The sequence below is a fragment of the Populus euphratica genome, unplaced genomic scaffold, assembly GCF_000495115.2.
Source record: "Populus euphratica unplaced genomic scaffold, PopEup_1.0 scaffold25.1, whole genome shotgun sequence".
Classification (NCBI taxonomy): Eukaryota; Viridiplantae; Streptophyta; class Magnoliopsida; order Malpighiales; family Salicaceae; genus Populus; species Populus euphratica.
This window is the reverse complement of record NW_011499851.1, coordinates 1,343,957-1,360,067: the sequence shown is the minus strand read 5'-3', so window position 1 is coordinate 1,360,067 and position 16,111 is coordinate 1,343,957. Positions and strand designations below refer to the sequence as shown.

The following is a 16,111-nucleotide window of genomic DNA, read 5'->3' as shown; positions in this document are numbered from 1 at the left end:
ATAAGAAGAGACAATGTAAAAGAGCTTTTTCGTACATTTATAAATTGGGGATTGAATAATTTAGTTGGGTTAATTTCTTTGATTTTAAATGGATTTTTCAACCGAATTATGACCATCATAATAGGTCACAAATTACATTTACAATTACCCCCCCCCAAGTGTCCTAATAATAAGAACTTCTTAATTTAGAATAATACATTAAGAAGTTTAGAATAATACATTAATGAAAAGTTAAACTCAAAATTACCATCTCTGAAAAATCAAGCCTTATCTATAATACACAGCTAAACAAAAAGTTGAGGTTGGATTTAGAGTAGATTATAGTTAAGGTTGTTTTTCAAAGTATTTTTATTTGAAAATATATTAAAATAATATTTTTTATTTTTGATATTAACACATCAAAATAATTAATTTAAAACTAAAAATAATTTTAAAAATACAATCCAACTAGACATATCAACATACAATTCCTTAAGAATAAATCATGCATGATGAACATGTCCAAATAGAAAATCTATATGCAAGCCACCAAATATAAAGTTGGTTAAGTGATAAAATCCACCATTTTTGTTAGGCGATCAAATTCACATTTTTTTGTTAAAGGTATATGCATGAAAAAAAAGGTATATCAATTTTTCTATAAAAAAAATTATATTGAGTTTTTTAGATTATCATCCGTATAATTAATGATTAATCTAGTGCCCACTAATTTGGAATGCTCAAAACGACATAACCCAACACAAAACCAAGATGGACATTCACGCATGAGAATCTTATGTGAAATTCAAATCCAAATCCAATTCCCAAACAGAAATTAAGTTGGTCGAAGTCTGTACGTGTTTAAAAGTTATATATGTAAATCTCGATTCTGTATATTTTCGGTTAGGGTTTTTACAATCTCTACCAATACTATTTTAATCAAAACTCTCACTAAACAAGAATAGAGATGCACACCAATTCTTCATTGAAGAAAATCACCCTCGAGACTTCAAATCAGGAAACGTTCAAGGTAAAGGAGGTAGTAGCCTAAGAATCTGAAACAATTAAGCACCTAATCAGAGTTTGAAGACTGGGCAATGTAATCCCATTACCAAACATTATTGGCATGATCATTTCCAAGGTCATTGAGTACTGCAAGGAAGAACACGTCGATAGTCAAGTTAACTCATTATTTTAGCATTGTAGTAGAGTTAATTTCTCATCATATTTGATATATCTGAATTCGTACATGCTCCCAGAAACCTATATCCTTAATAGGGAGTTGTGAAGTGGAAAACACAAGGGGTTCTTCATTTAGCCAGGTATATGGGAAGAACTCGAACAAGCCTTTGACCTCTAGGGATTAATCTCTAATTTTTTTTTATATATAACTTATAACCTCGACAAAGATACTTGACATGTATAAAGGTGTAGGCCTCTAGGGACATAAAATAATTTGCTAGAATACGTTTTCCAAATGGAGGATTCTTCCATCAATAAGTCTTTACAAAAGAACTTCACTTTGATCGCAAACATTTGGTGAAATATATAGAACGCATGTGTATTAAATAATTGAAAATTAAGAGTGGTTATGCAGACTTATGGATCTAATGGCTGTTGTAGAATTATCATGATAATATTTAAAATCAAAGGTAAGACTCAAAGGTAGGTCTAATCTAATTTTTACAAGAGACATGCAATACTAATAAAGTGATGGACACAAAGAATTCTTTTACATCAAGTTTTTTTCTTTTTAATTTCACTTTGTATACAATTTAACAAGATGTTGGTACTTTGATGTGTTTTTCTAAGTAAAATGTACATTATCCATCAAATGTTATATAAAAAAAATTCACATAAGAGGCGAGCCAATTCTACAATAAATGTGTTACAGAAATGCTATGGACTAGATCCATAAGACAAAGACCACAAAGCAGCTTAGAGGTGTCAAACACACAATCTCATAAAAACAAACAAAATTTAAAATTTAATTATTGAATTAAACTTAAATTTTACTTGATATTTGTACAAGTCTGATTTTATAAAAGAGCTCACTGACCATAAGGATCTTTTAGGCCTAGAAGATCTTATTTTTTTATAATTTAATTGTTTTCTTAGTTAATTTTAGATTTTAATTATTTTTTAAACTTATATTTGGATTTTTATTGGTTAGTTAAGTTTTAACCTCTATATAAATAGTTAGCATGCTACTTTTTTTTCTCATTATATTATTAGATTTCATAATTTTTCAGAAAATAATAGAGTTTTCTTTACCTATTATTAAATTTTATATATAGTTGGAGTTCATAATACAATTATTGATACTTTAAGTAGAAGAGAAGTCTTGTTAGTTATTTTAAAAGGAGATGTCACTAGGTTGGATTGTTTGAAAGATTTGTATGAGTATGATGATGATTTTGATGAGTTATAGAAAAAGTGTTGGAGTTAGAATCTATCATATTGATGATTTTCATGTTCATAATGGGTTTTTGGTGAGAGATAATTAGTTTTGTATTACTCGTTCTTCATTATAAGAAAATATGATTTCAGATTTGCATTGAAAAGGCTTGGTTGGTCATTTAGGGTGAGAAAAAAATATTGATACTATTATTGAGAAATATTATTAGCCTCACTTGAAACATAACATTGGTAAGGTTGTGTAAAAATGCTTTATTTGTCATACTATCGAAGAGAAAATATAAAATACCTGTTTATATACAGGGGCTGAGCAAGAAAAAAAAATTAAGGAGGATCAAATCAAAAGAATCATTTTAAAAAGGTTTGTTTTATTGAAATATGTATTAAATGAGGGCTAAGGGAGGGGCTAGGAAAATTTTCCTTGCTGGGGCCGGGGCCCCTGCCAGCCCCCCTGCCTCTACCACTGTTTATATATACTTTTACATATTACTGAAAATATATGAGAGGACTTGTTTATGCATTTTATACTTGGTTTATCCCCACACTTGAATGAGAGTGGATTATATATTTTTTATAGTCATTGATGAGTTTCTAAAGATGATATATTTTATCCCTTGCATAATGGTGAATGATGCTTCTATAATTGCTCAGCTCTTCTTTTGAATATTTGATTCGTTTGTATAAGATTTCAAAAATCATAACTTTTGATTAAGGTAACAGGTTTCTTAGTTATTTTTAATGCATGTTATAAAGGATGCATAACTCATTATTATAATTTAGTGGTGCAGCATATCTATAGATAGATGGAAAATTAAGGCCACTCAATTTGATATTTGGTAACTTAATTTGGAGCATCTACAATGACAAGCCAAAGCAATGAGATTGTGCACTTGTGTAAGTAGAATTCACATATAATAGTACTAAGCGCAATGCTATTAAAAAATCACCATTCAAGATTTTATATTTGCAATGTCCTAAGCATGTGCTAGATTTTATACCAATTTAAAAAGGTGTTGGATATAACATTGCTACTTGAAAGATGATAATGGACGAGCATGTTAGAAGACCCATAACAAAAGTTGTTGAAAACTAATATTAAGTACAAGGTTGTTATCAATAGATACTATTATGTTGAAGTATTTAAGAAAAAAGATAGAGTAATGATGTTCCTGCATAAAGAGAAATTTTGAACAATGTCGTACTGTAAGTTATAGTAAAAGATATATAATCCTTACACCATAATAAAAAAAGATTAATGATAATGCTTATATTATCAATATCCTAAATAATATAAGTATTTTCATAGCCTTTAATATTTTTAATATTTGAGCTTTATTATGATATTGAGTCTTTATATATAGAATTTGGTGTTGACTTAAGGATTTAAATCATTCTCAATTAAATGTAATTGATGTGTAAATATATTTATGGACTAGATAAGGCAAAGCTAACGAAGAATCTTATACTCGTCAGATGTGCAATCTAACAAAAATAATTATAAATTTAGATTTGATAGTTGGATTAGGCTCAAATTTAATTTATCAAATGAATATATAGGTTCAATTATATAGATAAGTCGTTTGGTTATAGTTAATTAAGGTGTGGAAAACCCTCAAATTATGTCTGGTTATAACTAATCAAGGTATGAAAACCTCTGAAATTAGCTTAAAAAATATTGTTTTTGTTATTTAATTATTTTTTTGATAACTTTTTTTAATTATTGTTTTGCTTAAATTTGAATTTTTATTTATTAGTATGACTTTAATTTCTATATAAATAATTGATATGATGTTTTTTTTTAGATTATTGATTCTAGACAATATTATAATTTTCTTTATCTATTTTTGTATGGTTCATTGTCGTAACTTTAGGGTTTTAAAACGCTAATAGATAAATGTGGCACGAAACAAACAAGAAGCACGTAATTCCCCTAAGCCAAGACTCGAGTATTTCCCTATAACGCACAGAATTCCAAAATTCAAAAACCCCGCCACTATAATTTTCAAAATCCAAACAAACAACTTTCTCATTCCCTTACACTCTCATAAATTTTGATTTTTTTTTTTCAAGAAAAAGAAGAAGAAAACACTCATCCTTCCTGTCTCTCCCAACCGAAATGAAGAAAAAAATGAAAAGTCGAAAATCGCCATTACCTATGGCATCGCCACCATCTCCATCGCCGCCAAAATCTAGCATTCTCAACGGCAAAAAGAAAAAGAAGCCGATCGCATCTTTTGCTGCAACCGCTGGTGTTTTGAGATCACCACCACCGCCGTCTCTTGATAAAACCCTAGCTTCAATCTCCGATCTCAAGGAGTTAGCCTCTTCTCGCTTCGACGATATCAAGAGCCGTCTCATCGATCGCTCTCACTCTGAGATCATCAAAGATCTCGAAGCCTCTCACTCTCGTCTCCACAAACGCTTCAAGGTCCTCTTCATTAGACTCTTTTTATTCAACCGCTCACAAATTTAGGTTTCTTTTAAAGAATTATATCTCCGTTTGGTTTAATTGTGACATCTTTTATTGTCATAGTTTACAATTTAGCTTCAGTTAAAGGAATTAATCTCCTTGTTTTTGAGTTTAATTTTTTCCGATTAATGGGCCGTTTTTTTCTTTTGCATGTTTTTTGAGGATCTATTTCTTTGGTTGCTGATAAATCAAAAGAAAATGAAATTAGAATCCGAGATCGTATGTATCATGTTCAGATTTGATTTGCTATAAACACAGCTATCTCTAGAATTAGATAGTATTTCACCTTGTGTTTGATTTAAACGCGTTTGCGTTTTGACGCTATCAAATCCTTTTTTTCCCCCTTGGTAAACTAACCGGCTGCTTCTATACGCATGCATATTGTAATGCACCAGATTCAGAGCCAAACATGCCAGCAGATGATGGATGAATCGGAGAAGGATTTTAAGAAGATGACTGAACGGGTTACCGAAACCACCGAAGCAATGAAGGTAAAGAAACCTTTACTCCTGTGTTTTTTGAATCACAAAGTAACCAGTTCTATACTTCTGCTCATGGTGATTTCACCAGTTTTATGTGTGTAATGTAGCGATTCTCTTGGTCTCTCTTACTGTCCGCAGGAGACATACACAGAGTTCATGGCAGAAGCACAAGCAACCGCATCTCGTGGTATGTTTAAGTATCTAATCTTCTTTTGTTTATTGCCTGTGTGATAGACTAACTGTAGTTCTGAAGTTGAAGAAGACTATATAAACTGTATGCATGATGTATCGAATTTCTTCACAAAGTGGCTGGGTTAGTTTTGCTACCAAATTTGCAGGTAATTTCCCAAAGCAAAAACTCACTTTCTATGAAACGGTTTTAATTGCACTAAAAATATTACGTACTTACAAACACGGCTATCCAAAATTTCTTAATGAGAGATTACTATAGACAATATTTGGTTTCTAGTTGGACATTGAATCTGATTACTTGAGTATGCACCCCGAGTCCACTGACAAGCATGACATTAGGAGTGAGTTTTATTTGTTTATTTTTCCGTGTGTTTAGACTTGCTATCTAGCACTGCTATTTTTGTAGATCTAGCATCAAGTGAGAAGTTCCTACCATTTGTAAATATTAGTGGAAGTTTTCCAGGTTACTTGGAAAGGTCGGAGTAGGTTTCACCAATGCATCACATACCATCTTATTCCTTTTTACAATCTATTGATTTTTTTCTCAGTGTGCAAAACCACAATCCCTGAGCTTGCAAAGTCCTTGGAGAAATCCATTGGTGCTCTCCAAAGCCGCTTCGGTATTCCATCAAATTGATCATTTGCTGTGGTTTTCTCGGTAATTATCCTTCGATTTTCTTTCTTTCTTGATGCCACTTTTGCTACGGGTAGATGATGAGCATTTGTTCTACTCGTGAAATACCACTTGTCCTTTATTTGTAAAAAGAAAACGATTTTTTCAGCCATTTCCAATTCGAAGAGAAGTGGATGATGCATTTTTTGGGGGGAGTTACGCTGCACTGGCATGCAAAGAAATATTTTGTCATGTAATTTTAAGTACGAACCCTGGACAGACAATAAATCTACGAACACGTAACAGATCGGTGTGTTGGTTATCGGACATCACTTTGCTTGGCTGGTTGCTATAGTTATTATTAAAGCAGTTTTACTGCTTTGTTTAACTTATGCGGATATTTTTGTTCAATTAACATTATCTTATTAGTTTTGCGGTTGATCTTGTATTCCGTTTTAATTTTTTCTGCAATAAATAAATCTGATGATTTTCATTTCAGATCGTTTGTAACTCAATTGGATGCCGTCATCAAACAAGTAAAGATGTACAGATTAAGCACCGTACCGTTGGCGTTCAGGGATGAAATTTAGAAGGACAATGATCTGCAACTTTCAGCCATTTCTTATCCTCGCCTGATAACTAATGAATGATACATTTAGAAAGACAAATCTAGCTGATAATGGCTTATAGTCTATAATATACCGGAAGAAAGGATTATCTTTGCTTTAATGGTTTACCCATTTAAGATGAATCTGCTAGTGCAGACTGTCAAAGTGATCTAGGCCTCCAATCAGTTTGTCAAAGTGACGTGTCTTTCCTTGTTTCCCTTCTCTCTCTTTTCGTAGCTATATGTGTTCCCTCTTGGCGTTGCTGTGGTATTATTTGGTGAGGGAGTGAGATTACATTTTCAACTCTAGGAGAGATAATAGTCAAATAAACTATTTACTTTAAACCAAGCAGAACAATGACTCTCCGATTCTGAGATAGATAAGTGAAGCCGGAAAGATGACGTCCAAGTCCGAGTGTTTAGACTTGGCTCCAGTCATATATCCATCTATCAAGAGAACGATGATTCTTGTTACTTAAATTTTTGGTATTTAAAGCGTGTTCATTCTTGCAGTTAAAAAATATTTTTGATATTTTTTAAAATTAATGGATCACGTGACTTGCAAACTTATGTATCGAACTAAGGACCCTTTACAAGTTCTAGCAAGACTCTCAGTGTTCATTGGTTTTGCAGAGAGAATTTCTGGGATAATGAAATAATGAAAGAGTTTATTAAAATTTTTATAAGGATTCTCATGTTAAAATAAGTATAAAAAAAGAGAGGGTTTTTATGGTCCAAGAACCGGAGCACAATTGGCGGTGACCAAAAGAAGTTCCATCGTGCGACAGGTGACCTGTTGCATGTTGAAAAAAACGAGAGCAGATGATGTCCGCACTAGAGAAAAAATAAAAATAAATTCCATTTGCTCATGGGCTATTTGATTGGAGGCCAGGAGCTTCGTAATACCCTCTCCTTATTCTTTAAACTTTTGGGTTTAGCTTTGTTTTTAAACAGTGATTAACTGTTTACATTTTCTCTCTCTAATTTTATCTTCTAATATTTTTTTTTATAAATTAGTTGTATTTATATGATGCACTTATCAAAATAATATTTTTTTTTGTTATTAACAACAAAAATTAAGTTCTAACATAAAATACATAAAAACATGTTGAATAAAATGGATAATATGTGTCAAACATTTATATTTTTGAGTTATCTTTTTTTACTAGGGAGATTAGCTTCCCATTTTATTATTTAATTAGTGTTAATAAATTCTTTTCTATTTAATTTATTTTGTTAAGCATGCATCTTTTTGTTTCCCAGTTAGAGAAATTATGACACCCATTTTTTTTATGTATATATACACCCAAGCACTGGCCTTATAGTCGAAAACATACTCATCTTTTGCTTGAAAATTAACCTGAAATCATGCTGCAGCGTAACGGAATATGAGGCTGGTAAGTACTATTTAGGAGCACGTACAGCAATGGAATCTGTTTTTTGTCTGGTTAGGGGAACAGGTCACAATGCTCCTTGAACAGGTATATTGGCATCTATTTTATTTTTTTTTGGCTTGTGTTTTTCTTGTTTTAAACCGAAGCATCATCAATGCATGTTACAAAAGGATAACATCTCATAGATGCATCAAGACCCTCTTATATAATTTTTCTCCCCATCAAATTAAACTCTGCACTTTCTGCTGTTACAACCCTCAGATGCAAGAAAACATCCCAAAAAAGAGAAACAAACAGCAATTCCTCTCTTAGATTAGATTAGATTATTAAATAAGGGCCAGGGTTTGCAGATCAGAAGAGGCTTAATTTCCAATTCTCTCTGCAAACCCATTTGGTAGCCCTGATCAAATGTCCTCTCAGACCCCAGATATTTCCCCTTCTTATGATAATAATGATGATATCCATGATCTCGCTTTTGCCAATAGAAGGTGCTGTTGGATACCATGTTTAACCACAGATCCAGTACCGTCATCCAGTGGTACTGCTGGACCAGGATTTTGGCAAAGAATCAAGCCTGTCGAGTGCACAACGAGCCCAGAATCATGGTGGTTTCGGGGATGGATGAGAATCCGGGATTGGTCAGAACTACTTGCAGGCCCCAAATGGAAAACATTTCTGCGGAGGTTTAATAAGAAGCCAGGCGGTGGCACTCCATACGGGAGATTTCAGTATGATCCTTCGAGTTATGCCCTTAACTTCGACCAGGGTTCAAGACGACGTCCCGAGGATGATGATCTTATGGAGAGGAGCTTCTCATCCAGGTACTCCCTCCCGCCTTCTCGTAAGTCATCTATTGATTTCGACAAGGAGGGGTCGTTGATCACATGATCACGAGATATGCTGTTCACCTTCTATCCTCGAAGCCTCATATTCAAATCTTGAAAAAGGTAGCATGGAAAGGACAAATGAGAGGTTTTTCTTAATTAATTGCTTTGTTTGATGATTTCTTTTAGAAATTTTCTTATATATGTTTCATTAAGCATGTTTTCAGGGTTTTTTTTCTTTCTTTCTGGAATGCGAGGAAAATATGAAAATCTCGTCATGTTGTTAATTTTTTGTTTCTCACAGTTAGATGATCACCAATCTTTTCTTCCAAACCAATCCATCACTTCTCCTTATGCGCTTCTCGTTTGTGTGCCCTACCTCTCACGAATATATATATATATATATAACCGAGTTGCGTGCCTTCCATATCATTCTGTGAATCCAGCAATTAAATATGTTTTGACATTTGCAGCTCCTGCGTTAGTTTCATTGTGCGTACTCTTTTGATGCGAATACCTTTTGCTTTGATACGCGTAGTGACGATGGTAAAATTGTTCGAAGTTTGTATAGATTACATAGGAAAAACAAAATCCTTTAGTTATTAATGTTATGCTGGACATGACTTTTGAATGACAACTTTAATTTTGAATTATAATTCAAAAATTGTTTTTTTTTTAATAATTAAGGATAAGAATAAGTTAAAGTGACTTTTATCACGTGAGACTATAAAATTAAAATCATCACCTAGTAATTAAATAAAATTAAAAATTTCAAACTAAATACTAGTCTTCAAGAATTATTAAATGAATTAATATGCTTTAAAAATAGATCTTATCTTTATTGCATCCTTTCAAATGATAAATAACATTTATTATGTATTTTCCTATAAATTTATTCTAGCATGCTAAATTATTTTAAGGTTTATTTTGTGATTTATTTTATTATATTTATTTTTAATAGGATGTCAAAAATTTTGACGTTAATATTTCTTAGGTATTTGATTTGGAAAAAAAAAATTGAAATTAATTTCTAAAAATAAAATATTTTATTAATTTTTTTTTATTTTTTACAATAAAAATAATATTAATCCCTAAAAATAAAAGATGTTGTTGATTTTTTATTTTCTATTTTCAGTAAAAATTCATTGATTTTTTATATTAATTCTTAAAAAAATTCTTCGATTTAAAATTTTTCATAATAAATATGGACCCATATAAAAGGTAAAAGTTTGGCTTTGTACCTACTCTTTTATCATTTGTTTTATTTTAAAAACTAGTTGAAAATTAATATCTAAGCACAAATTGTTTTTAGACTAAAAATTGTTATATCTCACATGGAATTTACACAACCAATAATGAATAAATGATCCCTCACTCAAAAAATATCCTTCCATAAAAATCAAAACTGTCACAAATAAAAATCAAAACATCTCATCAAAGATGATAACATAGCACAAATCATTCAATATAAATAAATCAATGCAACACATATTATTTAACATAAATAAAATTATAGTTTTTAAATTCAATCCAATTTATGACTTGAATTTTATGTTTTAACTGTATCATCAGGTTTTAACCGAATTATCAGATTATTTAAGTTAATTTTTTAAAATTATAATGATATTATTTTCATAAAAAATAAAAATTAATAAATTATAATTAAATTTTTTACTGGATTTTAACTAGTCTAACAAATCAACTACTAAGTTTTGCTTCTATTTTTTTTAATATTTTAAACTTGATGCATTTCAGCGCTAGTTAGCCAATTTCAGATCGACCCACAGGACTGCGCTTGAAAACTAAAAATAAATCTACACCATCTAAGACATAATACAAATCATTCATAAAATCAATGCATTAGGTTCCAAATGGACCTTCCAAAATGGTGGGAATCAACTAAAGATTACTAGAATAATAGGAGATAGTGGTGGCGCGTGTTTGACACATGCTCGTCATGGCAATCACAAGTGGCACAAGTATACGTTAGCAAGGGCTAGAGACACGTGGACCAGTATGCAGAATGCACCTCTTCTTCTTCTTTCTTCTAATAACAACAATTTCATCCACCATTGTCTAGAATGAGAGATTCTTTGTGTGAAACTTTTGGTTCTCTCTCCTTTTCTCTTTCACCACCATCCCTCTCCCTCCCTCTCTCTCATTCTTTTTCTATTTTTTTTAGGTGGTAGAGGTTGGTCTGTCAGTTTAGGATCGGTCGATGTTGGGGGTTTTATGCCTTTCATCGGTGATAAGAGAGAGAGAGAGAGAGAGAGAGAGAGAGAGAGAAGGGTTGTCCAAGTTTAATTTGGCTGCAATTTTCTATGATTACCCGATGAGTGGATCATGCGCTATTAAACCCAATCTTTTACTTTTATTTTTGTATATATTTTAAAAATTAGAAAAAATTCCAAAAATATGTTATTTTAGTTATTTTAGTTAGTTTTTAATGTTTCATCAATTTTCTTTGTGTTAAGAAAATAAATCATGAAAATAATAATAAAAAATGATTGGGGTTGAAATTAGGCTAATAATTGAGCATTACATCCATAAATGAAGTTTGAAAATCTTTGGGTAAAAATTGAGGGTTTTAAATTGAAAAAGAAATTGAAAAAAAAGTTTAATTTGATTTAACTTGGCTAAAAGTGAAAAAACTCTAAAGTTCAATAATGATTTTGAAAGAAATTGTTAAGTTAGAAGTCGATGAAGATATTAATTGAAAAAGAAAATAAAAATGAAATATTAGATAGATTTAACTATTAGACTAAATTGAATCAATTGAAAATAATTGGATAAAAATGGAATTAATTTGGGACTGAATTGAATTAAATCAATTCAATTGGACTTAATTAGAATTAATTGGATTATCAATGAATCAGTTAGACTAAATCAAAACAAATGGATTGAAAAAAAAAAGGATAAACATCTCCTCATTTCCATTACAGTTCCTGAGTTTTGAATTTTTCAATTTTAATCGAACTAGCCCTACATTACATTTTTCCCTTTATTTGTACCCCTCATTGAATCCATTTAGACCTCTATATTTAATAATTTATTGCAAATTCATGCCCATTTCTCAAAATTGTGCAATTCTGACCAATCTAATTCCTAACTTTGGTTTTCTTCTTCGATTAAGCTTTTTATTAATTTTTAACTTAATTATTTGTTTCAAAATTATCATTGAACTTCAAGTTTTTTTTAACTCTTAGCTAAATTAAATCAAATTAAGCTATTCTCTCAAATCCCTCTTCAATTTAAAACTCTCAATCATTGCCCAGAAACTCTCAAACTTAATATATGTTTGTGATGCTCAATTATTTGTCCAATTTCAGCTCCGACTATACATATATATATATATTACACACAAAAATGATGAAATGATTAAAAATTAACTAAATTTATGAAAAAGACATATTTTTGGATTTTTTTTAATTTTCAAAATATATATATAAAAAAAAAAATTAGGTTATGATATTTTTCTTCTCTTTATAATGTTTACAATACAAAATCATGTAAAAGATTTTGTGCGGTAAGTTTGCAAAGAAAATGGTGATATTTGAAAAGGATTTAATACCCATGGAATTCATATATTTCAAAAGAAAAAAAATGTGACAAGTTTAGAAATCATATTATAATCTCATTATAATATCTAAAATAGTATAAAATCTAAAAATGGTTAATTTAATAGTTTAGAATTAACATACTTGGCTATAGAATCAGGCCTGAGATATTCTAATTGCATTATTCAATTTGAATTTTTTAATAGCAGGGTTAGCTTTTTTTTTTCTTAATCACATGGTAAAAATTGATATTTCCTGATTATAGAGTTGAAAAACAAAAATTTTTAAAGATAATGTTGAATTTTCCTGATTATAGGGTTCAAAATAAAAAAATTTTATAACAAGGTTGAATTTATCTTTTCTAATAAAAATTATTGAGGGAATATTTTTCATCGGTGTTTTTATTATTATTTGCCAATTTTTTGTTAATTTATATCAATTTTTAAAAACAAAGAAAAAAAATAAAATTGATTAGAAATTATATATATATAAGGCTTTTACTAAATTTTGTTTTGTTTAAAACTGGAATTTTTCATTGAATATTAATAGATTATCTTTTGATTTACAAGACTCAAAGATGACAATTTACCCAATTCGATAGAATTTGTTTGCTTTCAAAGAGATCTTTTATAATTTGGCATATAATGAGTTGTTTTTTGATTTTTTTTTCCCGGTATAAAAAGAGTGAAAACATGCTTTCTTTGTTATGGAATAAGAAACGCTCATATCTTAATACATAATTTAATTTATTCGAAGCTATTATAATTGGATCCATTTTTTGAGGGAATAAGATAGCTTCAATGCAAGTGAATGCCCAGTTTAGTTTTGCATACATTCTTTCAGAGGCAACGATTTATTCATTTATAAAATCTTCATTAGTATGTCAATCTGTGGTCTACTTTCACTGATAAACATCATGATAATTAAGCAGTATTTACATATTAATCTTCAGCTTTAATGATAAGAGATCTTTTTCTTGTTTAAAATTAATTAATTCTCTTACTTTAGGGATGTCTAATTAAGCTTGTGTTAGTTTTTGATTGATAATACTAAGCTCCGATCAGTGTATGATCATGAGGAAATAATTTTTTTCTAAATTCAAAATTTAAATGATAACGTTGGAAGCATAATAAACACTGACTTCATACTTGATCCTTACAAACATCGGTTTCCTCGAAAGCCAAAAGAAGAACAATTGTGAAGAAAAATGGAGTTCTTAGTAAATAAAAAAGAAAAGCCTAATAATAAAAAGGGCAATATTTTAGTGGTAAAATTAAAAGAAACTTTGTAGCAGAGGATATAATTTGGAATTCAGAACACATGGGGGCCTTGGGGGACTGAGTTGTAGTTCGCTCAGAAGAAAAATCAACAAGTGTTTGTTTCTCCATGAACATGCAAGTAACCTTATCCTCTCACAACTTTAAACAACACTGAGCCCCTCTGGTTTTCTGAGGAAGAGCTAAATAATACTGCAAGCATGTCTCTACGCGGAAGTTAAGGTTTAGTGTTAGCTAAATTGCCTTATCTACACTCAGGACACAAAAGCAAGAAAGAGAAGGAGATAAAGAAGAACTGAATGGCTGAAATAGCAGCTGGGGTAGTGAGACTATCATCCTCAACATCACCATTTTCTTGGCCTTACAAGCTCTCTTCAACATCTTTTTTTTCCAAGGTAATAACTAGTAAGTATTGAAATTTTTCTTCATGGCAATTCAGCTTGTAGAGAGAAACTGATGCTATCTGTTTATCAAGCCCAATAATTGTTTTCGTCTTTATTGTTGGATACAGTAAAGCAATTTGAATTTTTGTTTTTAATTTATTGGTTAGAATTGTTACTGGGTTCATGAATGCGTCTCTTTCTTGTTCAGATCTGGTGGGATTTTATGAATTTCTTATTAGGAAACAACTTTTATTGAAAAGGCTTTGCTGTCATTCTCTTTTGCATTTGGGTTCTTGAATTTTCAGGGAAAGGGTATCTCTAGTGAGTGGAAGAAAATACGTACATGTCATACCTCAGGAAGTCCAGGATTCTTAAGATATATAAATGTTTTTTTTCGTTTCTGAAAGTTTCTGTTTCTGCCTCTCTGCAATCCCGTTTGATTAGATTAGATTAGATCCCAATTTGCATATCAATTTATACAGTGTATCACAATGACATGTTAGAAGCACAACCAGTAACTGCTAAGCCTAAGCATTTCAAGAATACTACTTTGTGAGAAAGAGGATAGAGAAAATGTTAGACAGCATTTAAGAAAAGCCTTGCATGGGGTTCTTTCTTGGTTAAAAACTTTGGACAAAATATTAGACGGCATTTAAGAAAAGCACATCTTTTGGTTTGCTTGAGCTTTTTGCACCAAAAGTGTACAAGGAATACAATTGCTTTGCATAAAATGCAATTTGCGAAATTGTGGTTTACATAAATGTTTGACGAGGTCTAGACAATTACTTTTTTCTTCTAGGACAATTCAGCTCATTGTGATTGAATTTCTTAATCAAACAGCAAGTTTCATGATTTTTGTTTCATTGTTTCAAACTTCACTTAGATTTGTGACCCTGCTGATTTCTTAAAATCTGCGATGGTTTGTCCATAACAATTGTAGTTTGCATCTGGCTTTTAGATTGATCGTATTTGTGAACGAGCCTCAAACTCCCCTTCTACGCTTGTTCCAGCCAAACAAACCTTGCGATTTCCAGTTCCCATACCAGGTTTTTTCCAAAATCAATCTCGCTTGTCACATCCCTCATCCCTATATGCAACCTTGAAAAGCCCAAGAGGCTTTGGTCAACCTCCGAAGAGAAGCAAAAGGACCAAGAAATCAAAGCCAGGCAATGATGAAGATGACGAAGACGAAGACGACGACGACGGGCAAGAAGAACCAGATGCCGGGGTAATACCCGAAGTAGTGACTAACAGGATGATGAGCAGGATGGGAATCTCGGTGGGGGCTCCCTTGTTTGTTGGACTGTTGTTCTTCCCATTCTTCTACTATCTCAAAGTTGGTTTGAAGATTGATGTGCCTACATGGGTGCCTTTTATTGTGTCCTTCTTCTTCTTTGGGTCTGCCTTACTAGGTGTGAGCTATGGCATTGTGTCCTCCAGTTGGGATCCAAACAGAGAAGGATCATTTTGGGGTTGGAACGAGGCTCAGAAGAACTGGCCTGTTTTTTGGCAGTCTCTACGGGGGAGACCTGGCAAGCAGTAGGCTTTCTTATAACTTGCCCTGTTTATGCTTTCCTTGGATATTCTTGTGCTAGTCTTGAAGGAATCTGTAAATTCTTACTTAACATATATGCTTTCAAATAGAGTTTCTTTTTGTTTTATCCACATGACCACTCTTTGAACTCAACATGTGCTCTCTGGAGAGGCCTTGTGGATTTGATATGGCCCACACGGGAGCTTACCAGCATGGACCCCATCAATGTTCTGGCTTGTCATGAGCCCAAAATTCAATTTTATAATGCGTCCTTTCACGTGTACTTCTTCTCCTCGGACATGGGCCTCTCTGATCACTAAATTCCTCCACAGAGAATTTGAGTCGTCGAGTTTTAAACTTACGATAATCATTATGGTGGTT

General features: G+C 31.5%; 3 protein-coding genes across 5 annotated transcripts; all 3 read left to right on the top strand.

Moving 5' to 3' along the window:
* Positions 1 to 4,414: 4,414 nt before the first annotated feature.
* LOC105121470 (uncharacterized) lies at positions 4,415 to 6,957 on the top strand. Of its 2 annotated transcripts, none has more exons than XM_011020121.1 (5): positions 4,415 to 4,825; positions 5,263 to 5,358; positions 5,488 to 5,536; positions 6,090 to 6,199; positions 6,324 to 6,556. In XM_011020121.1, exons 1-4 carry the CDS (start codon positions 4,514 to 4,516, stop codon positions 6,176 to 6,178), a joined length of 546 nt encoding a protein of 181 aa, XP_011018423.1. In that variant the 5' UTR covers positions 4,415 to 4,513; the 3' UTR covers positions 6,179 to 6,199; positions 6,324 to 6,556. The 2 variants fall into 2 exon arrangements, with proteins under 2 accessions (XP_011018423.1, XP_011018422.1); XM_011020120.1 differs by lacking the exon at positions 6,324 to 6,556 and adding an exon at positions 6,654 to 6,957 and having other exon boundaries at positions 4,417 to 4,825.
* Positions 6,958 to 8,563: 1,606 nt separating this feature from the next.
* On the top strand, positions 8,564 to 9,043 carry LOC105121669 (uncharacterized). The gene has a single exon (XM_011020396.1). It carries the CDS (start codon positions 8,564 to 8,566, stop codon positions 9,041 to 9,043), a length of 480 nt encoding a protein of 159 aa, XP_011018698.1.
* A 4,818-nt stretch (positions 9,044 to 13,861) lies between these two features.
* Positions 13,862 to 15,857, top strand: PAM68 (PAM68-like protein (DUF3464)). Of its 2 annotated transcripts, none has more exons than XM_011020118.1 (2): positions 13,862 to 14,218; positions 15,207 to 15,857. In XM_011020118.1, the coding sequence occupies exons 1-2, from the start codon at positions 14,113 to 14,115 to the stop codon at positions 15,737 to 15,739; spliced, it is 639 nt and encodes a 212-aa protein (XP_011018420.1). In that variant the 5' UTR covers positions 13,862 to 14,112; the 3' UTR covers positions 15,740 to 15,857. The 2 variants fall into 2 exon arrangements, with proteins under 2 accessions (XP_011018420.1, XP_011018419.1); XM_011020117.1 differs by having other exon boundaries at positions 13,878 to 14,208; positions 15,155 to 15,857.
* Positions 15,858 to 16,111: the final 254 nt, after the last annotated feature.

Excerpts from the sequence above, each read along its gene's own strand:
- LOC105121470 (XM_011020120.1), top strand. The coding sequence starts at position 4,514 with ATGAAGAAAAAAATGAAAAGTCGAAAATCGCCATTACCTATGGCATCG. Across the intron at positions 5,359-5,487 it reads AAACCACCGAAGCAATGAAG|GAGACATACACAGAGTTCAT; the intron begins GTAAAGAAACCT and ends TACTGTCCGCAG. Across the intron at positions 5,537-6,089 it reads ACAAGCAACCGCATCTCGTG|TGTGCAAAACCACAATCCCT; the intron begins GTATGTTTAAGT and ends TTTTTTTCTCAG.
- LOC105121669 (XM_011020396.1), top strand. The coding sequence starts at position 8,564 with ATGTCCTCTCAGACCCCAGATATTTCCCCTTCTTATGATAATAATGAT.
- PAM68 (XM_011020117.1), top strand. The coding sequence starts at position 14,113 with ATGGCTGAAATAGCAGCTGGGGTAGTGAGACTATCATCCTCAACATCA. Across the intron at positions 14,209-15,154 it reads CAACATCTTTTTTTTCCAAG|ATTGATCGTATTTGTGAACG; the intron begins GTAATAACTAGT and ends TCTGGCTTTTAG.